General features: G+C 38.9%; 1 protein-coding gene across 3 annotated transcripts in view; it reads left to right on the top strand.

Moving 5' to 3' along the window:
• MCF2L2 (MCF.2 cell line derived transforming sequence-like 2) overlaps nucleotides 1-27576 on the top strand; it is a 237866-nt gene that overhangs the window by 25689 nt on the left and 184601 nt on the right. For 2 of the 3 annotated variants that reach the window (XM_072807545.1, XM_072807546.1), the window contains exon 1: nucleotides 17247-17372. Coding sequence is in view for 1 of the 3 variants with exons in the window: in XM_072807544.1 (XP_072663645.1) it covers nucleotides 6012-6095; nucleotides 14797-14911 (199 nt within the window). In the remaining 2 variants the exon portion in view is untranslated. Of the gene's footprint in view, nucleotides 1-6011; nucleotides 6096-14796; nucleotides 14912-17246; nucleotides 17373-27576 lie in introns of those variants that run through there. The other variant, XM_072807544.1, reaches the window with a different exon arrangement.

Below are 27576 nucleotides of genomic sequence, written 5' to 3'. Positions count from 1 at the left end.
TTATCTTCCTACCTACCTTACAACATACTGTCCTAAGAACAAGATTAAAATATGTCCAAAGCTGTGGTTTTTATGTGAGTAAAAGCCAGAAAATAGCAATGATGACCAAGTTGAATTATTGCATGTACCTGAGTGTTGTGTTGATGGGCCTGTGAAATTTGGATGAGTGATAAAGATATCTGTAATCTGTAAATCATTAATTAATCCATAAAATATATTTTTTTCTTGCCTTCATGTCAGCAAAATACTGTTGTTATAAATTGAGATTTTCACATAATTTGAGCTCTGTTAGGATCTGTGATCTAAAGTAAATGTGACTTGTGTAAAATGTAATTGCATTCAAGGAATTCACATTTTGAATATATGTATTTGCCTCATGAATTGGAAGGAAGAAAAAAGGTTGATGCTTGGTAGTACTGGGCATGAGATTTCATTATATAAGAATCTACAGCATACATGCCATGTGAGAGGAAGGATTTGATGTGATAATTAATTTATCTCTTCTCTTACCTAAGCACTTCCACTGCTCCAATCTTCCCAGCACTCAGAAGCAGTTTCTGTCTCTGACACCAGCAGCGGCACAGCCCACAAACCAGCACAGCATTGGATGCAGTCGCCTTTTCCTTTGAAGATATAGACCAAGAGATGCGGAGAAGTATTTCCCTGGGGCACCAGTGGTATTAGGAGAATAGATGTATAGGGCTGCAGTGTGCCTTGCCAACCTGACACTGGATCTTGAGTGACAGAGCCAGCCATGTGATCTTTAACGTGGGAGGGAGAGCTGTGATATGTGGAGCTCTCAGAAGTGTGGGGCCTGGGGCACAGGTCACAGGGAAACTTTGGGGGTGATGGAAACGTTCAATATCTTGATCTGTTTGATGGTTGCATGAGTGTATATATTTATCAGAATTCATCAAACTGTACACTTAAGATCTGTACACTGCGCTATATGTAAATTATACTTCAATAAAGTCCTATCAGCATAAAAAATAAAGGCTACCAGAGCATACTTTTTTCAATGTAAGCTAAAGGGGGTAACCACAGTGTGATTCCATTATTCTAACACAAGTATTCTTTTCTCATATGCCTGCACACATATGCACAAATACACCATGTGCTTTCTTCTTTTTTTAATGTGTCGACAATCCCACCTCACATATGGCTTTTATGATCTTGATATGATATCTTAAATATTTTTCTATGGAGGTGGTCTTCATGATTATATAATGGTTGCTTTCATTTTTTCAGTCTTATAAATAATATTCTACTCTACCTTTTTATGTATAAAGTTTTCATTTTACTATTTTGTTGGCATAAATTTCTAAATATAAGATGAAAGGGCAAAGGATCATGAAGATTTTAATGACTGTATATTGAAGCTCTATATTGTAATGTTTAAGATGTTGGACTTTGGAGTTCAGAAATGGGAGGGATTCAAATTTTGGCTCTGCTTAACCTGAGATGAGCTACTGCAAATCTAGTTCAATATTGCCTTTAGCATTGTTTTGGATTAAATGAGATGCTGCATGTAAAGGGTTTGGCATGTAACTATACAATAATCACTGGATAAAATATTGTGAAACTACTTTCTACTCCTAAGGAGTAGAAAGTGTAAGTACTAGTTTTTCAACAAAATCCCAGCATTGAGTATTAGAATCTCAATAATTTTATGGATGAATGAGATACTCTATTGCTGTTTTAATTGCATTATTTGACTAATAGTAAGTTGGACATCTTCTAGTATTCTTGCTTTTAAAATTCTAATTTTTTCCTTTAAAAAAATTCTTCCACCTGCTTTTCTATTGCCTTTTATTCATTGTTAATTTACGGACAAGACTTCAGTGCTGTCTTATGGTTCAGGTTAAGCATTGCTATAGCACAGGGGCCAGTAAAAGAAGGAGAAATTGGTTTGTGTTATGTCTGACCAGGCCAATTTAAAAAAAGAGCAGTGAAACAGCATATCTCAGGGAGGTGGCTTTTCCTACCAGCCCAGCAACTGATTTCTCAGAGCTTTTAGTCCCTAAGTGTTTTCCTGGCAGTCAAGTCTGGTCTAGTTGAGGGGTAAGAGGGCAGGGTGGGCCGGAAGAGGTTCATTTTAGTGCAGGGATGCATTCCTTTACTGTGATTATCCAACCCATTAAATGAGTTAATCTGTGAGGTGCACTGATAGGGCTGGCTCACAGCTGGTTCTCGATAGTGTTACTAACAGAGAGGCGTGCTGCATAGAGGTTGGGACGGGGGATCCTGGCCCCATTCCTAGTCCAATAGGTGACAGACTCTTCCATTTTTCCACCAGATTCTCAAAGTAGAAATGTGGCAGCCTCTGTCAAACTTGGGACTGCCTTCCCTTTTCGGTCCAGACCAAACTTTGTTCCCCTAACTTACTTATGTATTTAGCAATTTGGTTCTTTTTTTCTTCAGACGATACTTAAATCTTTTAAATCCCAATGTGACTGAAATTTCCAAACAGCCAGAGTGGGAGGCTAAGGGTTTCACTGCCCTTTATTCCTGACCAGTTGCAACATGCAGACTGCAACTAACTATTATCAGCAGTTCCCTACTCTGCTGTGAGGACGGCTGCAATCAGTGGGAAAGGTCCTGCCCCAGAGCTTGCATGGCTGTCTCTGATTGGACAGTGGGCAGCACAGGGGTGTTATTTGCTTCTTTCCCAAGTGAGTTTCCATGGGATGTGCTGGGCTGTTATTTCATCACTGGGGAGGTTGTGTTGGGCCCTCTGATGCCCTTTGCATCTCTGGAACTTTGGTTCCAGGGTAGCATACAATCACACATCTGCTTCTCAGGGATAGAAAAGGGACAAGTTTTTCCCTGATCTATTTGTAACTTTGCCCAGGATAGAAATTGTGTTGAAACTGAATTATCACGTCCCCTGGCTTATGTGGATTGAAAGAGAAAAGTGCCTTTCTAATCCAGGCACATCAAAACTACCAAATAGCAAGCAGGAAGCCTCCACACAGGACCAAAGGGCCAAGCAGAGTGCAGCAGGCACCACCACTTTGGTGGGTCTTCACTGGTCATGCCCAACAATTTCTAGAGAAGTAAAAGCCATTTCACTACAGAGGACACTTAGGCTTAGAGTGTTCTTGCTCTTGTTGTCTAGCTAGAAGTTGGCAGAAGTGGTCCTTCCCATGCAGAGCTGTCTGGGTTCTTTCCCATTGCAGAGAAAGGTGCTCCTTTAGACCAAAGAGTTTCTGTCTTCCCTTCCCTACCCATCTATGCAGGAGTGGGTGGCAGGGCTTACCAGCAGCAGGGATAGTCTTTGTGTCTCTTTTGGTCAGAGTATGAATGTGCCCTGTTTGGGGCTGAACTGAGCTTGCCCTTCTTCCAATAGGCCCATAGATGTCAGGCATCACTAGAGGCTGGGTGTGTCTGAGGTCATCTCCATGCTCTGGGTCAGCACTGAGTCTGAGAAACCCACATGATATGTTGTGGCTGGCCAGGTGGGGTCATGAGGCTCCTTTGTGGGAAAATCTTCAAGGACAACCCTGTCACTCCCTTGTTGGGGGCCAAGCTATCTCAGCAAAGGCAAATCAGCTCATTTCTCTTCTTGAAAAACAAATTGCACATTTTAGTCCTGTTCACTTGGTAACCCCAAATGGGAAAAGTGGGAAAAGTCTCTGTTGGAAGTCTGGGAAAATTCCCATCATGAGAGACACTAGTAATCTTCTCAGGGGTAATAGAAGACAGTGCTCCTGAAGACCAAGGGTCTGGGAATTGCTATCACGGAAGGTCGAGATTTGTCCTCTTAGAGTCAGGTGATCCCAAGCTGACCCTGGCTCCATGCTTAAATTATATGACCATAGGGAAGGCCAGAATATTTCTGGGTCTCCATTTCTTCATTTAAGAAATGAGATGGTTTGGGGTATGGCTGGCTTAACTCGCTTCTGTTGTTCATTTTCAGATCTTACCTATTTAAAATGTGTAAAGCACACCTCAAATATTGAAGTACAATAACAATAAATTGCATCTTATGATCTTGGTTTTTCTTTTGGCTCATTATCTCTTAAATATACTCCCTCAAGTATGAAAAAATAATACTCTAGCTCTATTTTTAGGTATGCTACTTTGTTAGACTACTGGGAGATTATATTCTGAAAAAGTCTTCAATTGTATAACTTGTGTTCCTGCTTAAATTCTCTATATTGGCCTCCATTTGTAATTTATATTTTATTATGAAAAATTTAAAACATGTGCAAAAGAATTATATGGGTCCCACAGACCCATCATCCAGCTTAAACAATTATCCGTATTGGTGAATCTGATTTCATCCTCTCCTCCCCCGGCTCCATACATTTTTGGCAGGAGGGAGGGAGTGCTTGAGCATTTTTAAGCAGATATAAGAGTTAATATCATTTTATTCTTAAATACTTTGTTTCTGTATAAAACCAAGAAGACCCCCTTTTTGCCAAATATAAAACTACAGTGCCATTATAGCATCCACTAAACTTAACAGTGAAGTAGGGTTTTAATGAATTTTTAGTGAATTCAGAGTGGAAAGATTAAGAGGGATGAAAGAGCTCTGGCCTGAGTTTATCTGCTTTCCTCCAGAGAAAGTGGTAGATTCGTTGAGAAGGGTCTTGGCATTTAAGCTCTCACTTGCCCCAGTCCTTACAAGACTTTCAGAGGGTGCTTGGGTGGCTCAGTAGGTTGAAACTCCCACTCTTAGTTTGGCTCAGGTCAGGAGTCTGCTTGAGATTCTTTCCCTGCCTCTCCTTTCCCCTCTACTCCTCCCCCTGCTTGTGGGAATGTGTGCACTTGCATGCTCTCCCTTTCTTGAATGAATGAATAAATAAATAAATAAAATCTTTAAAAAAAGACTTTCAGAGAACAAATACAGGAAAAGCCTTTCTAGACTAAGGGCTATAACTAGTATTTGCTATCTACTATGTACATCCCCATATACATCATCTCCTTTAACCATCACACTAAAGCTAAGAAGTGGAAACCAAAGTCCTGGGAGGAGCTTGCAAAATATAACCTTCTGACTGCAATGTTGCAATATCATACCATTACCCTGACTCTAGGCTGAATCAATGGGAGATTCCTATTTAGCATTAATGTACAAGACTATTTGACTGGTGCCTTAATCTTACCTGATGTTTAACTGCTATAGAAACAATAACCAGTTCATTTTTTGAGATTCTCTGGGAAATAGTTAAATGAGAATAATAATATCTCAGGCAGCGAGAGTGTGAAAACGTCTTCCTCTTTCCAGTCCAGGTTAAGGATTTCCATTCAGTTTTCTCCTCTCTTTAATCCCCTTCCCCCAAATGGGTAGAATGCAAATTGTAGGGCTTACAGATCACTCTTAGCGTTAGAGGACATTTGTAGGTTTGTACTTGAAAGGTTCAAAGTTTTGCCTTGGAAACCTGTAACTTTTTATTCAGTATGGAGTATCTTTCATCAGCAAAATGAGAAGTCCCTCCCTAAACATGCTTGGCAGTGGGAAGGGCCCCTTGAAGTATTCTGGAAGGGAAAAAATAAGGTAGCTAAGGAGGGAGGCAAAAAGGAAGGCATGAGGGAGGTAAGGGGACAAAAAGCAAAGAACTTTCATAAATCTCTAATGGATTTTATGACCCAGCTTGAGATGAACTCTGGTGACTTCTGTTGTTTGTGTTTAAGATGTCCTGCAGACCTAAAGGAGTAGATAGATCCTTGAGTTCCTGCCTTGGTAATGAGATTATCCCAGCAGCTATATTGTGAAGCTACTCAAGCTTAAGCTTCAGGGTCCCTTCCTTGCATTGACCCTCCTAAAGTCTTGTAAGAGGCTCTAGAATGCTCCTGTGCTCATGGGTATAAGTTTCAAACCACACATAACCCAGATCCATTTCTTGCATCTCAGGAATAGAGTTCTCATGAGAATTATGTACCTATAACCATATCTAGATAAGTCCCAGATTTCCTCAGTAGTGAAGCTTCCCTTCCCCCCCTTCTTCTTAAATTCTCTTTGTGATTTTCACAGATTTAACCTAATTTGTATTTCATTTGTGCAGATGAAATTATGCAGCAGGAAATCAGGCCCTCAGTGGCAGTGGATATAATTGAACAACTTCACAGACAGTTTGCCATTCTCTCAGGTAAGGAGCAAATTAATTTGTATTTCAGATTTTGTTACGGGGGGTCTTGTTGGGTGGGCTCAGGTTCTTGAACCTTGATGAATGGTATACTCAAGTCTTAGTCATCCCTTCAGTTTCTCCCAGAGCTGCAGTGAACAGCTGGAGGAGGGTCAGATCTCATAGATGTCATTCCTGTTGCTATTGGGTGCAATTTGATCTTCCTTAAAGGAGTACATTTCTTTTAGGTTGTAAAGAACAGAACTAAAGAAATTTTGAGGAAGGAAAAAGTAATCAGTACTGATATCAGCTGCCACCATGATTTTCTTCCTACATTCTTATTGGATGTTTTTCCAAGATCCAACCTTAAGAGGGTTTGGTTTTAAGGGTTCATGAGCATTGGTGAGGTTATTTGTTCTCTGAGAGATTTGTCTTTTATTCTTAGCTCTTATGGACCTAAGTTTAATGCATTGATTTCCATTGAGCATTTGAGAATAAAGAGAGGCTAATGTTCACAGAAGGCTAGACATTTTCTGAGGCTAGGCACAACTCTGAAAAGTTGTCATTATCAGAGTACCCTTCTTTCTTATTCACTTAGCCAATGGTGACGTGACTTTGATTACTGAAACTGGAGATACATGCCATACCCTAAATTACGGTTAGACCCGTCTTAGAGGCATGGTGTGAGATTAGTTGTCCTTAGCACACATCACAGGGGAATAAGGTGGCAAGTCACTCTCTTCATCTTTTACATCTGAAAAAAGCAACAAAACTACCTTAGTTCCATCACAGAGAGAATATGAAGCTGGTATGAATTTAACCCTACAACATAGGATATATTAAAAAAGTCACATTTCTTTCCTTTCTGTAAATCATATTTAATCTACTCTCAAGTCCTTATCCTACTGAGTTTAAGGGAAATGCAGTCTCTGTTATTGGGATACCTCTCCCCATCCCAGAGTTGTGTCCTAAGTGGGGAATCTTACACAATCCAGACATTCTGGGGAATTCTCTGGTATTTTCTCCACATTGGTCACTGCTCATATAGTCACAGAAGGCTCTAAAGTAGAGTCCTCATTTTTCTTATTTCTACCTGTATTGCTTAGATCAGAAACTATAATATAATAGGAGCTCAGTTCAAAATTATCTGAGTACTCATGGTCTGTCCTGTGAGGACTGCTCCTCACATCCCCCACCTAGGCACCACAGTCTTGGCCCTGGTGGGAGAACCTAACCAGCCTTCTGAGATACAGTCTTGTAGCTTCTCATTGGGAAGCTGGGATTCTGCAAAAGGAAAGGTATCATGGGGTCTGCCCTTTTGATTTCTGGCAACTGTTGCTGGGGCCTTCTACCACAGAAGGCTGCAAGGCTCATGTGCATCAGGGTCTGGAATAGATGATGGGGTGAAGTGGAGTGGATTTCTGTGCCCTTACACCAAAACTCCACTGCCCCAGCAATCCCAGGATTCTAGGATGTATAATGGCTCATCTGGGGGAAGGAGTCCAGTGACTGATTAGTTTGTGCATTTAGTGATCCAAAGTTACCTTTTTTGAATATTACTGAGGTGCTTCTCTTTATTCTTATTTCTCAAAAGCGAGACAGGAAAAACATAAATACATGGGTACCAGACAGTCTTAGATATGGAAGTACGTTCTGCTCTTGGCCAGCTGTATCTCCTTGAGCAACATAGTTCTCTAAGCCTCACTTTTTTCATTTGGGTAATGAATGGTTGGGATCATCATAATTTTGAGGATCAAAGACATAGTATATGAAAAATACTTAGCATTGCAACTACCACTAAGTAACTTTTTTCCCTGAAATATTTTAATCCCATAAAATGTTTATTTTAGGACTCTATTACAAAAAATAGTTTTCAATATGATACAGTTTGTATAAGGAACCAAAGCCATGCTCACAGTTGAAATGGTGTATAATGCCACAACTGAGTCAGTAATAGGGATCATTGTCACCCTTTAATGGAGAACACAGAACTGTAGAAACCCACACTGGACCAAAGAGGACACCTCTGTTTTAGGAAGGTCCCTTTGACCATGGCAAAGACAATCCTTTCATTTTTGAGCTTCTTTTGTCATCTAGTTGCCTCAAGTTTGCCCTTCTTAAGAGAGAGAAGCATGGATTAGCTGTGGTAGCATTTGCAACACTGCAAGTCTGGAAGCATATGGGTAGCCTTGGGGTTCTCTGAGTTAGCACTTTCTTGGAATTACTGGGCCTGCTTTTCATCTTTACCTGAAGTGGTAGCAAATGTCAGTAATGAGGCTGTTTTGGGTAACCTGTGTTGCTGTGGTTGTGAAACAGAAAGCTCTGTGCTTAGGTCTTTTTCCATCACTGTGGAAACCCAGCTATGGGGTCTGTTCTGGAAACAGAACAGAAAACAGGAGTTTTCTGTTTCCTGATTCAAGCAGGCAAGGTGATGAAAATCCAGCTGCAGATTTTTCTGCAGATTCCACCGAGCTTCTGGAAAGAACCAGAGGCCCCATCAACCAAGAATGCTGGGAAGGACAGGATGGAGGCTTTATCTCACAGAGGCCCCAGTTGCCTGGCCTGCTGTGTTCTGCGTGTGCTCCCGTGGCTGGTGGGAGAGCAGGGACTCATTGCATGATGGCTGACCCAGATCTGTGGCCAGAGGGTTTGAGGCCTCTGGATGGTGAAGTCTGTGAGCAGGGGCCACCAGCAGGAACTGGATAGTGACCAGGGCTAGGCCTTTGGTGGTTCTGACCTTGAAAGACAACTGACATGTTCCCAGTGAACTCAGGATATTTCTAAATTTAGGGCTTAGCCAGGAAATAAGAGAATATAAGCAGGTTAGTGTGGAGGAAACACGCTAAGCTTTGGACTCAGGCGATTCTGGGTTCACATTACAACACATTTAGTAAGTCATTGTAACTTCAGGTCTCTCATTGGTAAAGTGGATTGTTTTAAGGAATGTGCCTCACATAGAATCTGGCTATAAGAGAACTTAGCCCATGGACTTGTTTGTTTTCTAAGCCACATAAGAAGAGATCCAAAAGTAGAAATTCCTTGTATTGGATCAGAGGCTCAATGACATTAAGGGTGCTCCTTTGTGATTCTTTGGATGTTTATCTTGTTTTTAAAGCCTTAATGTCAGTATGACTGCTGTAGTTCCAGATATCAAGTCTGTGTCCAAAGCAGGAAGAAGGAAAAGGAGCAATGCTGGCTTCTTCTATTCTTTTTTGCCAGGAGAGCAAAAACTTTCCCAGAAGCTCTTGGTAGGCTTCTGCTTATGTCTCATTGTGGGACTGTGTCATGTAGCCATTTCTACCAGCAACAGAGTCAGAAAAGGCAAACATTTATCTTTTAAATGGCTTCAGTAGAAGGTGATCTGGGGAGAGGGGGTTGGTTATATATTAGCCATTTATCAGTGTCTATCATAATACCTGTCCTCTAATTAAAAGAATAATCAGGGATCCCTGGGTGGCGCAGCGGTTTGGCGCCTGCCTTTGGCCCAGGGCGCGATCCTGGAGACCCGGGATCGAATCCCAAGTCGGGCTCCTCCTGCTTCTCCCTCTGCCTGTGTCTCTGCCTCTCTCTCTCTCTCTGTGTGACTATCATAAATAAATAAAAAAAAAATAAATGAATAATCATTTCCTTTTTCTTTTAATGATTATTTCTGCCCTTGGAATCTTTGTCTGAAGTTTCCTCTCTCTCTAATGTAACACCTTTAAGAATTAATTAATAATGAAGGCATAAAATACTCCTAGGCTTGTGGAGTCCACTGCATTTCCCCCCATTAAGTGGGAAATTCTCGGTGCAACAATGAAGAATGTTAAATTAAGGAACTAACCAGAGTCAAAATTTCTTTCTGAATCAGAGATAGAGTTAGTAACTTGGCATCCAGGAGATGGAAACCAATGCAAGAAGGTGTAAAGAACAGTACTATTTAATAGAAATATACTGTGATCCACATATGTACTTTTAAATTTTGTTGTAACTATATTAAAAAAACAAAGAGGAACACATGAAATTAATTTTAATAGCATTTTTATTTAACCGAATATATCCAAAATACCCCAACATGTCATCAATATTCAAAATTATTGTTGAGATACTTCACAATTTTTCATACTAAGTCTTGGAAATCTACTTTATATTTCACACTTTTTTAAAATAAAGATTTTATTTATTTATTCGTGAGAGGCACAGAGAGAGAGGCAGAAACATAGACAGAGGGAGAAGCAGGCTCCCCACAAGGAGCCCGATGTGGGATTCTATCCTGAACCCGGGGACCATGCTCTGAGCCAAAGGAAGACGTTCAACTGCTGAGCCACCCAGGCGTCGCTGTATTTCACACTTATAGCACATCTCAGTTTGGACTGGTTATATTGCAAGTGCTCAACAGCCACATATGTCTAGTGGCTATTGTATTGAACAGTGTAGACTATGGAAATGGTTCTTAATAATATTGGACTGAAATCCTTTTTATGACAACCAATTTGTATTGCCCCCTCACTATCCTAAATTGAAATTTATGGATACCGTAATCTATATTAGTTAGGGTGGACTCAATAGCTATACCAAATAGACTCCAAAGTGTATAGTATAGTTCAAACAAATACAACAGAAAATTTAGTTGGAGCAGCCCAGCATGTACGTTCATCAGCAGATGACTTTTCTCCATCTCCCTCACACATGAAGATTCCTTTCACTTTATGGCTCATATTACTATTATCCACTTTGTGGCTGTCTTATTACCTGTATCCAGAAAGCAAACAGGAAAAGAGAGCATACTTCTTTTTAAAAGCCTCAGCTCAGCAATACACACTACATACCATTGACTTGAACCTGCATCAGTTATATGGATACACTTAATAGCATGGGAAGCTAGCAAATGTAGTTTATTTGTGTGCTCACAGAGGGTGAATAGGTAACTGCTACTTACGCATATATTGAAAAAAAAAAAACGAAAAGGAGAATAGTAAAGGAGAAATAAAAGGAAAGTAAGAATAGCAAAATAATATATATTTCAATATATATTGAAAGTACAAACTTCTAGTTACAAGATAAATAAGTTTTGGGGATGTAATGTATGGCATGGTAACTATCATTAATAGTACCATATTGTGTGTTTGAAAATTGCTAAGAGATTAGATCTGAAGACTTTGTAAGGTGATTTGTGAGGTGATGGATGTTAACTAAACTTACTGTGGTGATTATTTTACAATATAGGCATATATTGTATCATTACATATATACCTTAAACTAACACCATGTTATAAGTCAATTATATCTCAATAAAATGGAAACATATTTAAAACCCCTTTATTCTTATATATAAAGCAGAATTTATAGGATCTAATCACTACAAATGATTTTTCATTTCCGTTGAGTTTCTATTAAGATATTCAGAAATTACACAGGATGTGGGAAAATTCTTTATTATGTAGGGTAGATTATTTGGTATTATTTGGATGTAGGATAGATTATTTAGAAATCCCTGAGATTTCTAAAGTGCCTCCCAGGAAGTGGTATTGCCATTTTCCCAGCTAAATTCCATTTTTTTGGGGGGGTGGGGGGGGTGGAGGGGTTGGGGAGAGAAAAGGAAAATGGATTTTGGAAGGCAAATAGCAGTTACCTGCTTCACTCTCTTTCATTGTTGGTCTTCACAATCTTCTTGTAGGATTTTCTAGCATTATAAATTCTTTTCATAGGACAGAAGTTTGTGCCAGCCAACACCCAGAACCTCATGGGAATAGTCTTATGTATCCTAAGAACTTACTGCTGTTTTCTGCAGTAAATCTAGTCCTCTTCCATTTAACGAACAGGTAAAAAGTGATACCAGGAGTACTGAAATTTATTTTATTAAGTCACCATTTAACTTCCAAGTAGTTTGGTTTTCTTGATTTTCCTTGAATAGGACTTCTCTGGTACACTGTCATCCTTCTGCATTTCCATGTTTTCTCACAAGGTGGCACCGAATGCCTTGCTGTGGGTTGTCAATGCGGTTATGGAGGCTTTGCTTTGTTTCCTTGGAGCTTCTGTCCCTTAACGTTTAATGTTCAACAGCAGGTCGTTTCCCCAGTTAACCTTGGGTCTCTCTGGTGTTCAGTATTGGTATTAACCAAGACATAAGAACACTCCATCTATATTTATCTACTTAGTAATGAAGAGCTTTAATTTATAATTGACAATAAAAGTCAGAATCATTAAATAGTATAATCATATCTTAATGAATATTCTAGGGTGTTTTGAGTCCTTGAAATGGTTTCGCCATTTTCTTGGTAAATATTGGTTATGCAATTAATACAGTTATAATGCATCTAAATTTAGCCTGACTAGAAATGTAAATTCCCTTAACTTTGTGTTTATCTAAGCCTTCCTATGACTGTAAAACTGCAAAGAGGAAGAATATGAGGTGAAAGCTGATAGTATCCTGATTAAAGTTGTTTTCAATCAGCATCATGAGGCAGCCTCTGATGATGCCAAGCATCTAATTTGCTTTAAACTTTGCTTTACAATTTAAAATAAACATGTAGAATTAATAAAGAGACACTTCTTGGAGAAGAATGACTAGTCATCCAGACAAGTATCACACAGTGTCATTCCATAGTGATTGGTCTCTGGGAGCCTAATCATGCATTAACAATACCTAGAGGAGACTGGTGTAGAAAACCACCAGGCTCTCTTACTCTGCAGGATACAAATACTTACGTTTGCTTGATAGCACATCTTGGCTCTGGAAATGATTTACATGGACAGTCAGAGTATAAGCAGAAGATGCTTATCAGGTGTGGACTCAGAGCAGCAGAGTAGATTGGATGATCTTAAATGGTGGTGTCGTCAGAGAGACTGGTGACATGGCCTAGGTTCTTGAGATGGTGGGCCAGGCCTCTCTCTCCTTAGGATAGGGTTGACAGCTTCTCTGTGTCTACCTTTTCTGTAGTTTCTTCATTGATCCCACACCCTCATTAATCACACAATTCTCATTAAACCACACCCTGCCCTACCTCTTTCATGGATGTGAAATACATACAGTCATTTGTAGCTGGCTTCACTTGGGAGCCTTTATTTTTCTTTCTTTTCTTTTTTAAGATTTTATTTACTTATTCATGAGAGACACACAGAAAGAGAAGCAGAGACAAAGGCAGAGAGAGAAGCAGGCTCCACGCGAGGAGCCCGACATGGGACTCGATCCTGGGTCTCCAGGATCACGCCCTGAGCTGAAGGTGGCGTTAAACCGCTGAGCCACCCAGAGATCCCTGCCTTTATTTTTCTTTCTAAAGTAGTTTTCTTCCATGGGCATAAACCTGGAAGGTGCTCCCAGCAATTCAGCTCTTACACTATTGGCTAGGGCATACGTTTCCCAACTTTCTCAGTCTTTGGTGCCTTAGTTTTTCAGTCTCAGAAGTCTCAGTCTATCTTAATATTTCCATAACTATTCTTGGCCAAAAGCAATTCCTAACAGTTAAAACAATTTGGTAAGTCTGAACATCCTAACAACTTAGCCGTTTGAAAAACAACAGCAACAACAACAACAATACATAGATGAAAGAAAAAGTAATGTTTAATTTCATTCTTAGGTAACTATAATAATCTCTTGGAATGAGATTGGAATAATCTCTTGGAATAGCACTTGGAATGAGACTGGATGTCACCACCCTCATTTCCTGTTCTACATTAGTTTTCATACTACACTTGCTTTTTATCTCAGTAGCCACCAAAAACCAACTTCACAAAGATGCAAAAGAGTATAGTATAGTGCAATTTAATTGTGAACTACCTCAAGCTAGTAGCATGCATGGTGTCCTATAAGATTCCAATTATTGCTATTTTCCTCAAAAATTTAGAAAATATTTATGGTGCTTTTGTGAGTTCACCGTGGTTCCCTGGGTACCTGGAACACAGTTTAGGAACCATAGGGTTAGAACTCAGTCATATAGCTGCATCTAGCTGCAAGGAGATGAGGAAATAGAATCTTTTTAGTTTTATCTAGTGGCCTTTGCTCTGATGGATTAAATATTTAAATATTAATTTTACATTTCTATTTTCATAGTGTTGTCTTATATCCCTGTTGGTAAGTTATTGAAGGGCAGAAGATTATTTCCTTGTAATAATTATAACCATAATAATAGTCTCTATTGAGCACTTAATATGTAATAAGCACTCTACTAAGGTACTTTTCATATACGTTCTCACTTAATCCTCACAATACCTTTTGAGGTAAGTACAAGTATTATTCCTATATTATATATATATATATATATATATATATATATATATATATATATATATGGAAACTTCTATTGAGATTAAGTATCTTGTATCAAATCACATAGAAATCAAGTGGGAAAGCAGGATTTGAACTAGGCTGTCTGATTTTAGAATGAACTCTCTTAACCGTCATGCTCTTTTACCTTTGATATTTACTGACTACAAAAATGAAGAATAATATTACATATTTGTGTTGGTATTATTTACTCTTCTACCAAATGCTAAAATAGTTAAATGAATACTAACCTTTTATACAATAACTATCTTCAAAGGATGTAGGAATTGAATTCTCACGACATCACTTGAGCAAGCATGAAGGAGAAGAGACTTGTTCAAAATAGTTTGGTGTCAAACTTCTCACATTCTAGTCTGAAATAATACAGACAGATAAGGGGGAGGACAATATGTATCTCCTTTACCTGCAGGATGCAACAGGAGAACATTTTGTTAATACCTTGACCACTCATTTTTGTTGCAGGAGGTCGAGGGAAAGATGGTGCACCCATCATCACTTTCCCAGAGTTTGTGGGGTTCAAACACATCCCAGAGGAAGACTTTCTGAATGTCATGACCTACCTGACTAGCATCCCCAGGTGAGCTGAACACAGCGGTTTGCTGCCTTCCTAGTCACTGGATTTATTCTGAATTTCCATGTGGCAGGGCTGAGTTGAGATGTAATCTTCCCTGAGCACAGCTGACACCAGTAGGTAGCTTGGTCAATTTCTCATAACTGTCCATCACAGACAAGGGTTGGAGGAAGAGTCTAGAAAATAATGGTGAATGAGTGTTTTGACTCTGGTGTGCACATAGGAGGCACTTAGTAAACATTGTTGAGTGAATGAAACATTGATTGAAGAGCCAATGCCAACCTGTCCCTTCAGATTCATTGCTCTGGATTAAGGTGATTCTGGCTTCCTGGAGCCTGTCATCTGGGACACATAGCCATTTGCTCAAGGAGGTCAAGCCATTTTAGGAGTTAATTTAGTTTATCTTATCCAAATAAGGAATTTGGGGGCAGATTTTATACCTGTCCTATGCAGATGGAGAAATTAAGGCAGAGAGTGAGGAAGCAAAGGCCAGGAGTAAAAACTGTGCTGATAGCTGAGACCCTGACTATGATGTTTTTGGATCTGCTGTGTCCACAGTCGCTAACCCAGGCCTCATACCTTTATTCGGTTGAGTCAGTAAATACCCAGGCCTCCAGGGAGTGTGTGTGTGTGTGTGTGTGTGTGTGTGTGTGTGTGAGAGAGATAGAGTTCATATTGGTGACAGCCATTTCACAGACAAAGATTGAGCTGGAAGTGGGGTCCAGACCTATGTCTTAGTGTGGTGACCACTCTCCAGCCCGGGAAGCCCTGTCCTCCATGGGGTTATAGTGCTTATGAGATCATCTCTCACCTAACTGCAGTGAGGTTAGGCCATGTGTGTGCTGTTTAGCTTATCTTCCGTGTGCCTCATGGGATTTTGAGGTCAACACCATCTTTGTGATTGAAAGCTACCCGGTGTTTCATCTCACCTGTGGGAGATGAGGCAGTTGCATTGTTTGCTTTAACCAAACCCGCTCTAAAAGAATTTTTTTGTTTTTTTGTTTTTGCTTGTTATCATTCTTGTTTCTTCAGAGAAAGCAAGGGATTTTTTTTAATGTACTTCTTCAGAGTTTAGTGCTTAAATTTTATTTCACCAGTTCCTTTCCTTCCTTTGATCTCTGAATATGGTGTATATTACTCAGACATGTGAGGATTTGAGGTTTTATTGGCTTAAAGGAAGGATGCTGTATGACTCTGGGCTGTGCTCATGTGGTTCTCTCTACTGAGCACTTTTTCCACCCTTCTTGACTTGGCTAACTTCTACACATTCATCAGCCCTTAATCTGATCTCATTTCTTTAAGGACTCCTTCCCTGATTTCAGTTCTGCTTCTCACAGACTCTTCATTTCTGTAGACTCCTGAGCTTACCTCTTATATAACCCCATAGTATATGGAAATTATTTCTGCATTTCTTGTTAGGCTGAGCAGCTCAAGTAGGGGCCAATGCTTTTGTTTTATTTTCTTTTTTTCCACCTTGTATCTCTAGCCCTAGCACAGTACTCAGCACATAATAGGTTCTCAAGAAGTATTGTTGATGGAATTTCCAGTACCGATATAATTCATTTCAATCAAAAAGTATTTCTTCAACTGCTGCCTTTACCTCCTTGGCTTATAGGGAATTAGACTTGGTTTCCCTCTTTGGCTCAATTGCATTCTAAGAAACCCATCAGTTTAGCAACTTTTCCTCCCATGGTGAGCAGCAAAAGAAGGGGTACACAGGGAGGTGGGCAACAGGTAGAAGTGGCCCCTCATTCTCTTCTTTGTTTTAAATTCACTGTCTAATTTTACTGACTCCTTGGATGCAGTCATATGCTAAACAAAATGGGTGGTTTTCATCTTGTGCTTGCAGTGTTGTCTGAGTCACACTGAGGAGCATACCCTGAGTGCCATCTGAACCAGTGTAGAGAGAAGCACTGAGGGGCAGGACCCCTATCTCCCAGATGGAGAAGACAAGATACGACAAAATAAGGGACGAATGCTTTGGCCTGGTGTCTTTTTCCTTCTCTAATGTTCCTTACATCATTTTTTATAAATAAGGAGTTTTTCCCTTTCCTAGAATGCTGTTAGTCTCTTGAGAAAGAATAGTTGTCTGACCAGTTATTCACCTTTCCTCTTCCTGGCATTTGCTCATACCCCACTTGCTGCCCCACCCCTGTTTCTTTCAACATAAAACAGAGACAATGGGTAAGAAGGCCCAAAAAGAGAATTGTTCCACTTCAGACTCCAAAGAATGAAACCACCCTTGTTTCTTTTATGATTCCTATGTATCACAATATGTATCTTATAGTGGTTACCAGGCAACAGAGCCTTTCCCAGGTTACAAAATATTTTACAGGCAGTAGGGCTCATGACACAGAACAAGGAAGAATTGATGCACTTGAAGAGGAGGATGGCAGGATACCCAGGGCAGGGAAAGGATATCTCTGTGCTTGAAATTAATAAGGACCTCTCACTGTGGCTGGGTTGGGTGAGTGCAGAAAGCTTCCTGCAGCTGCTCATTCTTCACCAGATCTTTGCTAAGTGCCAACAGGGTGGTTGGTGCTGTTAGGTGCTATAAAGGACCAATGAGGCCAGGATACAGTATCTTGAACCTCAGGAAGCTCATAGGACTCGTAGGACAGAGTCATAGGACTCTGTTGTCATGGTATTTTGTGACATGTGCAAAACAAAGTGCTATAGATGATCAAAAGAGAGAAGAATCACTTCAGACAGGAAAAACAAGGAAAGCTTTAGGAACAAATAGCTTTGAAAGATAGGTAAGAATTCCACAGGTAGATATGGAAGGTGACATTCCAGAGAGAGAGAATAGGGTGGTGTTTAGGAGTTTGGACACCGCCCAAGTCTGGAGTGAAATCTACATTCTACTGCTCACTAGCTGTGCTATCTGGGACAAAACACTTGGCTTCTATTTCCAATGTCCCCTGAAATCTGAAGTTTTAAATGGAGTATGTTTGGGGAATTATAGACCATGCACGTTGATCAGAACAGAGCAAGGCTCCTTTTCAGATAGTAGTGAGAAATGAGAGCTGGAAAGACATCTGGAAACAGACAAGGCAAGGCCTTTTCCACCAAGTTAAGGAGTTTAGACATAGTGGGAAGAGGCTGTTGGACATTTTGAGGAGAATGACAACCTGATTAATCTCCTGGTGGTGTGCAGGGTGGGTCAGACAGAGCTAGGAAAAGGAGGCAGGGAGACTGATAAGGGGCTTCTACCCTGGGACAGATACAAAGTGAAGGGGAGTGAGCTTGCTTGATAGCAGGACTGGGTAGAAAGGAATGGACAGGAAGGACAGGCATTGGAGTTGGTAAGGGTTTAGGTAGGGCAGAGTGAGAAACTGCTGATGGTGCTTGGTGTTAGGGTTCATATCACAGATCTTACTGCTTGTTTGGGCATGTGGAATTGAGCCCTCATTTTGATTTTGTTAGTCTCATCTTGTTTGTTTTTTTTAATTTTATATTTTTAAAGATTTTATTTATTTATTCATGAGACACAAACACAGAGAGAGAGAGAGAGAGAGAGAGAGAGGCAGAGACACAGGCAGAAGGAGAAGTAGGAGAAGCAGGCTCCATACAGGGAGCCTAATACGGGACTCGACCCTGGGTCTCTAGGATCAGGCCCTGGGCTGAAGGTGGCGCTAAACCACTGAGCCACGCGGGCTGCCCTCATCTTGTTTTATTTTGCTTTTTTGCCTGGCTCTTCCTTACCAAAAATATGCTAGGACAGTGGTTCCCATCTTAGCTGCACATTAGGGGAGTTTTTTGTTTTTTTTTAAGGATTTATTTATTTATTTAAAAAATTTTTTTAAAAATTTAAAAGATTTTATTTATTTATTTGAGAGAGAGAGAGAGGGAGAGACAAAGAGAGAGAGAGAGAGAGAGAGAGAGAGTGTGAGCATGGGAGGTGGGGGGAGGGCTAGAGGGAGGGAGGCAAACAGATTCTTTATTGAGCAGGGAGTTCAACGTGGGGACTCCATCCCAGGATCCTGAGATCATGACCTGAACATAAGTCAGACTCTTAACCAACTGAGCCATCCAGGTGTCCCTTATTTATTTGAGAGAGTGAGAAAGAGAGAGTGAGAGACGGCCTGCATGCAAGTGCATGCACAGGTGAGGGGAGGGGTAGAGGGAGAGAGAATCTCAAGCAGACTCTGCACTAAGCGTGGAGACCTATGCAGGGCTCAACCCATGACCCATGAAATCATGTATGACCTGAGCTGAAACCAAGAGTTAAACACCTGAGTGAGCCACTCAGGTGCTGTAGGATCATTTGGGGAGTTAAAAAAATCCTGATGTCCAGACTAGAACTCAGACTAATTAAATCAGAATTTTTTTTTCGGGGTGGAACTGGGCTTCTGTAGTGCTGAAAGCTCCACAGGTGATTCCAGGGTGCAGCCAAGGGTGGGACTCACTGTGCTAGGTGCTGACAGGGAGACACAGTGAGGAAAGGGAAGAGGTATTTGAGGTGTGAGGAAGAAAATGTGGAATCAGGCTTAGCTTTTGGATGAGATGTGGTAGCAGGTCGTGTGGGGAAGTTGAAAGACAGAGAGGACACTACCCAAAATTTTACTTTTGTTTTCACAGTTCTGTATTTCTTTTCCTTAAATGCAATATAAGCAAAAATTCTATTTCCTGATTTCCCTGACTCTGTAATTTCTTTGTGAGTTACATGTAGTGCATAACTATTGAATTAGAAATCTTCCCACATGGATCTGATGCTATTGAAATATATATGACTGTATCATTGCCACATCACCCTGTTTCCAGTAATAGCTGAGGACCCACTTTAGCCTATCAGGTACCGTCTGCTATGTGTCTATACTACTAAGGGTTTTCAGAATCTAATAAACAAGAGCAGGATAATTCTAGGGGTCAGTTTCTCAGAGGTATTATGTAAGATATTGTCACTTAAAACATATCTCCTGTGGCTACAGATTGTAGCCAAGTGGTTGGCAAAGGCCTTGGTAAAACATTCTGAACAACTAAGATGGTCAGCTATTTTTAGATCACAGTTGTTTTTCTCAAAATCAATATTTGTATAACTAAGAATATATTTTTATTACTGAATTACTCTATTCAATTTCTTTGTTTTATTCACAGTTCTGAGTTCATTATTTGAAAGGGGTTGGAGAAAATACTTTTATTAGACAGTATAAGTTATATTGTGTAACAGTGGGGATTATATGATTATTTACTGTTTCTAAAGGGTCTATAATGAATCTGTTGAGAGGTCTGTTTATGTTTGATGAATTCTCTATGTCCATTTTCCTCCCATAAAGCCTGATTAATAGTCTTTGAAACGAGTCATATCGTCATTAATGATATGCTGTCTGATAGAATGTTATCTTTAGGAAAGGAGGGGGAGAAGGACACTGTTACCATTCACCTTGTGAATTATAATGAGAGTTGCTCCTTTGTATTAAAAAACTGAGTGAGATTGTAACAGTTTGTCAGCTTTAGAAACCAGCCCTACAACAGAAGTGAATTCAATCTGAGCCTCTTACTGTTATGAAGGCAGTAGAAAAGCCCCTGTTTTTAAGTGGCTTTGAATGGCATTAATTGAAAAAGTGCTGCTTTGATTGAGTGGCAAGAATCTGTGGAATTACTTCCCAGAGTCAGGGAGATGGAACATTCGTTTGACCTCTAAGGATAGAAGTCTAGGGTGGGAAGTTTTGTGGGCCTGCAGCATTGCCCAAGGTGGGTGGATTTGTTTCAGCCCTCAGGAGGGATGCTTTGAGAGGCCAGATCTTAGACACCTAGCTAAGGGTCAAAACTAGAGAGAACCCCAGGGATTTGTTATGAATAAATGGTGACACTGGTAAGAAAGTCTTAAATGCCAAGAGAATTTGAATGAACTATTCTGGGGAGAAGAAAAAAATTTAATATGCTAGATCCCGTCCTCTGTGTAAGAGCTGAGTCTGATGGCATTTCTCACCAGTAGGATGACCTAGTGTGTGTATAATGGCTTTTCTTTGTTCATTTGCTTTAGAATATCCTTACTATCCTGCTTTGTGTCACCTGTCCAGTTCAGATAGGAGCTCACTTTGCCTTTTCTGATTATGTTCAATTTAGATTTCTTTTTTTTTTTTTTAAAGATTTTTATTTATTTATTCATGAGAGACACACACATACACAGAGAGGCAGAGACACAGGCAGAGTGAGAAGCAGGCTCCATGAGGGAGCCCGACACGGGACTCGATCCCAGGACTCCAGGATCATGCCCTGGGCTGAAGGCGGCGCTAAACCGCTGAGCCACCTGGGTGTCCCATCAATTTCGGTTTCTTTAGACATTCAAAGCACAGCTTGAATTTATGGTTGTAAATATCTGGAATTTGGTCTTAGTGGTATCATCAAATATATATATATATATATATTATATAATATATATATATATATAATATATATATCTTTTAAAGATTTTATTTATTTATTCATGAGAGACACAGAGAGAGGCAGAGACATAGGCAGAGGGAGAAGCAGGATCCCCATGGGGAGCTGGATGCGGGACTCAATCCTGGAACCCTGGGATCATGAACTGATCCAAAGGCAGACACTCAACCACTGAGCCACCCAGGGGCCCCCTGCACATTGCTTTTTAAAAATCAACTCATCATGCCTTCCACCAGTCATTATGTGGTGGAATTACATGGCTCCCTTTTTTTTTTTTTTTTTTACATGGCTCTTTACTATATATTACTTACTATTTTAAGGGATTCTGAGAATGATGGGGGAGGAGGATTCAGTCAGTCCATAATATCTTTTAAAGGACTCTAGACATTAATAGCCGAAATACCTTTCTGACTGAATAATCTTTACAACTTCACTGGGATGATAAACAGTGAATTAAATTTAGTAGTGATGTCTAATCAGTATTATCAGTCAGAATATTGTAGGTTAATGGTTATCAAACTTTTTCTGGAAAGAACCAGAGAGTAAATATTTTAGGCTTTGTAGGCCGTATGATCTCCACCTCAATTACTGAACTCTGCTTTTGTTGCTCAAAAGCAAATAGAGATAATATATAAACCAAACGAGTGTGGCTGTGTTGCAATAAAACTCCACAAAATGGGTGTGGCATGAACTTGGCACATAGACTGCAGTTTGTTGGTCCCTGGTCTAAACTGGTTATTCTCAGATATTAGCACACATCAGAGTCATCTGGGGGACTTGTTAAGGCACAGATTGCTGGTCTTGCTCCAGAGTTTCTGATTCAATAGGTTTCGGCAAAGCCAAATAATATTCATTCCTAGTAAGTTTCCAGGAGATGCTGCTGCTGCTGTGGTCTGAGGACCACACTTTGAGAACTATCTGCATTCACAAAGATGGATATTAAGCCCAGGTAGAAGAAAGAAAACTTGAATAAATATACATAGCTGGTGAAAAATAAAGCTTAGGACTTAAATTTCCTGGCTCCTGGCACAGTGCTATTTCTGCCACAACAAAAGTTTTCAGATAATGTTATGGTAGTGATCTCCATGGTGCTAATTTACATATTTATGTTTTAATTTTTTTTATTTATCATCTTTAGACAATATCTTGTGATTTTTTGTTATGAAAAATGACTTTTTTGCATGCTTCTCTGTCTTTGCTCCATTTCACCCCCTAATTTTTGTTACTTGCATTGCTATTCTTAGATATAGAATTAAGAATCTTAGATCTTAGCTTTCTCTATCATAGTTACTATGATAAATTTAAAGAACACAGTTAGCTTCTGTCTGGTGATCCAGCAACCCTAGATAATATCTGTTGATTTTCTACTATACATTTCCATCTTTCTTTGCTCTCTCTCGTCCTTCAAATTCTTTCACATACTTTCACTTTCACATCTTTCACTTCACTTTCTTTCAGCTGGTAAGACATATATTTTACACTTTTACTATACGTGGGTTTTTTTTCTTTGACTATAGGTTGATTCTAAATCACAGAAATCAGTAAAATGCATTTATATATGTAATATAGTCAGACTCCAGAGTGAGAAATGTAGTCCTATGTCATTAAACGTGTTTCACTTAAAGGAGTGCTGCATGTGTTAAGGTAAAATGGGTTCTCTTTTGTAAAAATCCATCAGTGGCTCAAAATCATGCCACCATTTAATTCATTTCAGACTCAGGCAATGAATTTTATTTATATACCTTTTCCCTTGACATTTTTTAATTGCCTTTCTTTTTTTATTTATAGAGTAGCATATATCTATACTGTATTATTAATATCTTGCAGGTTTTTATCACAGAATTTATGTAATACATATTTTTTTTTCCTTGGGAGACTGTTTTTGAGGCCATCTGACCTACCCTAATAATTCAGGATGGCTGCTGTCTGAACCTGCTTCCACATGTCAACCTGAGATTGCTTTTTATTTTATTTCTGGGAAGGTTGTTCCTTCTTTTTCCTTAATTATTATTATTATTTTTTTTACTGAAGTATAGTTGATACACAATGTTATATTAGTTTCAAGTGTACTACATAGTGAGTTTTTCACTGGAAAACTCTCAAGTTGTTTCTTTTTCAGAAAAAGTGTATGGTAAGTGAATCTTACAAGATTTTGAATGTCAGAAAATGGCTGCATTTTGTCCTCACACTGATTGGCAGTTTGTCTCAGTATGGAATTTTTTATGTAAAATAACAATGATGCATTGGTTTTCTAAAAAAAAATTTATTTATTCATGAGAGACACATAGAGAGAGGCAGAGACATAGGCAGAGGGAGAAGCAGGCTCCCTGTAGGTTGCCCTCTGTGGGACTCCACCCCAGGACCCCGGGATCAGGACCTGAGCCAAAGGCAGGTGCTCAACCACTGAGCCACCCAGGCACCCCCCCCCCCTTTTTTTAAAGCAGAAAGCAACCTTGTTACTTTTTAAAAAGTGATATATTTATTTGTGTTAGAAAGAGTGTGAGCAGGGGGAGAGGTAGAAGGAAAGGCAGAGAATCTCAAGCAGATTTGGTGCTGAGTGTTGAGCCAGAACATGGGACTCTATTCCAGAACCCTGAGATCATGACCTGAGCAGAAACCAAGAATCAGTCATCCAATTGACTGAGCCACCCAGGTACCCCATGATGCATTGATTTCTAGCAGCCAGTGTTGTTGATAACAAGGCTGTACTTTCTCACATCTGAGTCTCATTCCTTCATAGGTGAGCTGTTTCTTTCCATAGGGGTTTTTTTCTTTATGTTTTGCAAGTTTGATTTCAAACTTTTTTTTTTTTTTTTAAGTTTCTATTTATTTATTCATGAGAGACACACAGAGAGAGAGAGAGGGAGGCAGAGACACAGGCAGAGGGAGAAGCAGGCTCCATGCAGGGAGCCTGACGTGGGACTTGATCCCAGGTCTCCAGGATCACACCCTGGGCTGAAGGCGGCGCTAAACCGCTGAGCCACCTGGGCTGCCCTCAAACTTTTTCTTTCATTCTACTGGGCCTTTGAATGGGAGGTTCAAGTCTGTCAGGCTTAGAATTTTTTTTTTTTAATTTATTTATTAAAAAAATTTTTTCCCTCCAAGTCTGTATTCTGCTGCTTCTAGAACTCAAATTAGAGGGATATTGTATCTTCTGAATCTCTCTGTGTCTTTAACTTTTCTCTCATATTTTCCAACTTTTATCATTTCAGTTTTTTAAGCAATCTCTATGTCCAAAGTGGGGTTGGAACCCACAACCCCTAGATCAAGAGTCACATGCTTCACTGACTGAGCCAGCCAAGTGCTCCTCATTTTAAATATATATATATGTGTATGTGTGTGTGTATATGTATATGTGTATATATAATATGCATGTGTGTGTGTATATATATCTATATATCTGTGATGTATGCTGCATATATTTTCTCTCACCTTTTTATTGTCCTTGCACTTAGCTTGGGATGTTTTTTGCCATGCAGAATTTTTATATCATTAAGTGTATCAATGTTTCTTTTATTGCATCTAGATTTTGAATCATTGTCAGAAAACTTGCCTATACCTACATTACAGGGGGAGTTCACCCAGGCTTTCTTATAATTCAATGTGATTTCATTGTTTACAGGTAGTTCTGATGCACTGGGTATTTATTTTTGTGTGTAGTATGAGGTATCGGTAGAGGTTTATCTTTTTCCAAATGGCTCTCCTGTTACTCTGATACCACCAATTTTAAGAGTTCATCTTCTTCTCAATGATTTGAGAGTTAATTGGTTTGTCTCTGCATAACTGAATAACACACTATTTTACTTATAGAACAAGTTTAATATCTGATAGGATTAATTTCTTTTCTCCTGCTGGCCCCATAAGCTTTATCTATTTTTTTCTTGTTTTTCTAAGTGTTCTTTCTTGTTTTCTTTTTGTGTATCTAGCTCCATTAAAAAAAAAAGAAAAGGCTTGTTGGTCTTTTCATTGGGACTTTGTTAAATTTATAAATTAACTTAGGGAAAAGTGACATAAAATCATATCATCAGGAAGATGAAAACTCTTTCCATTTGTTAAAATCTACTTTTGTGTCTTTCAGGAGTGTTTAAAATTTCCCTGACGTAGTTTTGTACACTTATTGTTAAGTTTATTCCTAAGTATTTTATCATTTATTGCTACTGTGAATGAGATCTCCCAACCATTATATCTGTTAACCAGTAATTTTATTTCCTTACTATCTTTATTAGATTTAGGTATCAATGCCATTCTTGTTTCATAAATAGTATTTTGATGTTTTCTTTCAATTTTTAAGCTCTCTCTCTCTCTTTTTTTTTTTTTTTTTTGTTTTTGTGACATTGGGACTTTATGTTTCCTGATGATTTGAATTCCTCTCTGAAATTTCTTGGTGAATCTGAGCCTTGATAGCTTTCTCTATTTCCTCAATGGAAATTGGTCTATTTAAAATGTATATATCTAATGAGATCAATTTTGGTAAATTATATTTTCCTAGGAAATTGTTCATGCCTTGGTTTCTGTGTTTATTTGTGTAGAGGTATACAAAGTAGTTTCTTGGAAATTTAAAGTTTCCTGTGTTTCAGTGATTATTTTCCTTTTGCTATTTCTTAGTTTGTATACCTATGCTTTGTTCTTTTTCCCCCTCCTTGATTAAGTTAGCTAAGTGGCTTATTTATTTTGTTAATTAAAAAATTTATTAATTAGATCTATTGCATTCCTTTTCTCTACCTTATTCATTGTATCTTTATCTTTTTTTTTATTCTGCCTTTATTTTTAATACATTCTTCCTTGTGCTTTCTTTTGGTTTTTCTTTATTTTTTTCTCATTTTTGAATTGAAAAGTAAATTTATTTTCATTCTTTCATTTTATTGATATAAACATTTAAGGTTATGAGTTTTCTCTGATCATGAAATGTATTGCATAGATTCTGATATGTAGTATTTTTATTATCATTATATTTTAGAAATTATGTAATTGTATTTCGTATTTCCCCCTACTGAAGAGTTGTTTAATAGAAGGTTTTCAGGTTTTGTTTTTGTTTTTGTTTTTTTTTTTGGTCCTATATCATGACGAATTTTTGTGGATGTTTCATGTGTGCTTGAGAAGATGAATCCTCTCTTATCAGGATGTAAAATTTAATACATATCCACATATTCCTTATTGATAATATTGGTTAGATCTTCTGTAACTTTATTGACATGTCTATTTATTCTGTCTCATGTTGAAACTGGTGTATTAAAATCTCCTATGGGGATCCCTGGGTGGCGCAGCGGTTTGGCGCCTGCCTTTGGCCCAGGGCGCGATCCTGGAGACCCGGGATCGAGTCCCACGTTGGGCTCCTGGTGCATGGAGCCTGCTTCTCCATCTGCCTATGTCTCTGCCTCTCTTTCTCTGTGTGACTATCATAAATAAATAAAAATTAAAAAAAAATAAAAATAAAAAATAAAATCTCCTATGTAAAATGTATTTCTGTTTTCTACCTCCTGTAGATTCTGCTTTAAAAAGCTGGTTAGTAGGATATTAGGAGCATAGATATTTATACCTATTATGTCTCCATTGTGAATTGTGACTTTCAGCATTAAAAGGTGTTTCTGATTATATTTAATGGTTTATGGCTTGAATTCTATGTTGATATCAAGACTGAAACCCCTTGCTTTTGTTTCCATTTGCCTACTATACATTTTTAAAAAGATTTATTTATTTATTTGAGAGAGAGAAAGGGAGAAAGAGAGAGAGAGGACACAAGCAGGAGGGTTAGAGGGAGAGGGAGAGAGAATCTCAAGCAGACTCTTCGCTGAGTGTACAGCCCCATGTGGGGCTTGCTCTCACAACTCTAAGATCATGACTTGGGCTGAAACCAAGAGTCAAATGCTTAACTCAACTGAGCCACCCAGGTACCCCAGCCTAGTATACTTTTGCCAATTCCTTTATTTTTGGCCTTTCTGACTTTGTTCTAGATCTGTTTCTTAGATACAGTATATAGGTCTTACTTTGTGAATCAAATTGAAAATCTTTTTCTTAGATTAGGTGAATTAAGCCCATTTATGTATATTGATATGATTGATATACTTGGTCTTAATTTTGTCATTATTTTGTAAGTACTAAATGTATTATGATATATTTATTGTATTTCTCTAGTGATAGGTTTTCTTTGCTTTTTCTTTATTTAACTTCTTTTGGTATTTAGGAAGAGTTGTGATTTCTGTCCTCATATTTATGTCTTTTTTAGTGCTCTTAGTCTGTTTTTTTTTTTATTTTAAAGATTTTATCCACTTATTCATAATAGACAC

Source organism: Canis lupus, chromosome 31 (genome assembly GCF_048164855.1).
Source record: "Canis lupus baileyi chromosome 31, mCanLup2.hap1, whole genome shotgun sequence".
NCBI classification, from domain to species: Eukaryota; Metazoa; Chordata; class Mammalia; order Carnivora; family Canidae; genus Canis; species Canis lupus.
This window is presented reverse-complemented; position numbering and strand designations above follow the sequence as displayed.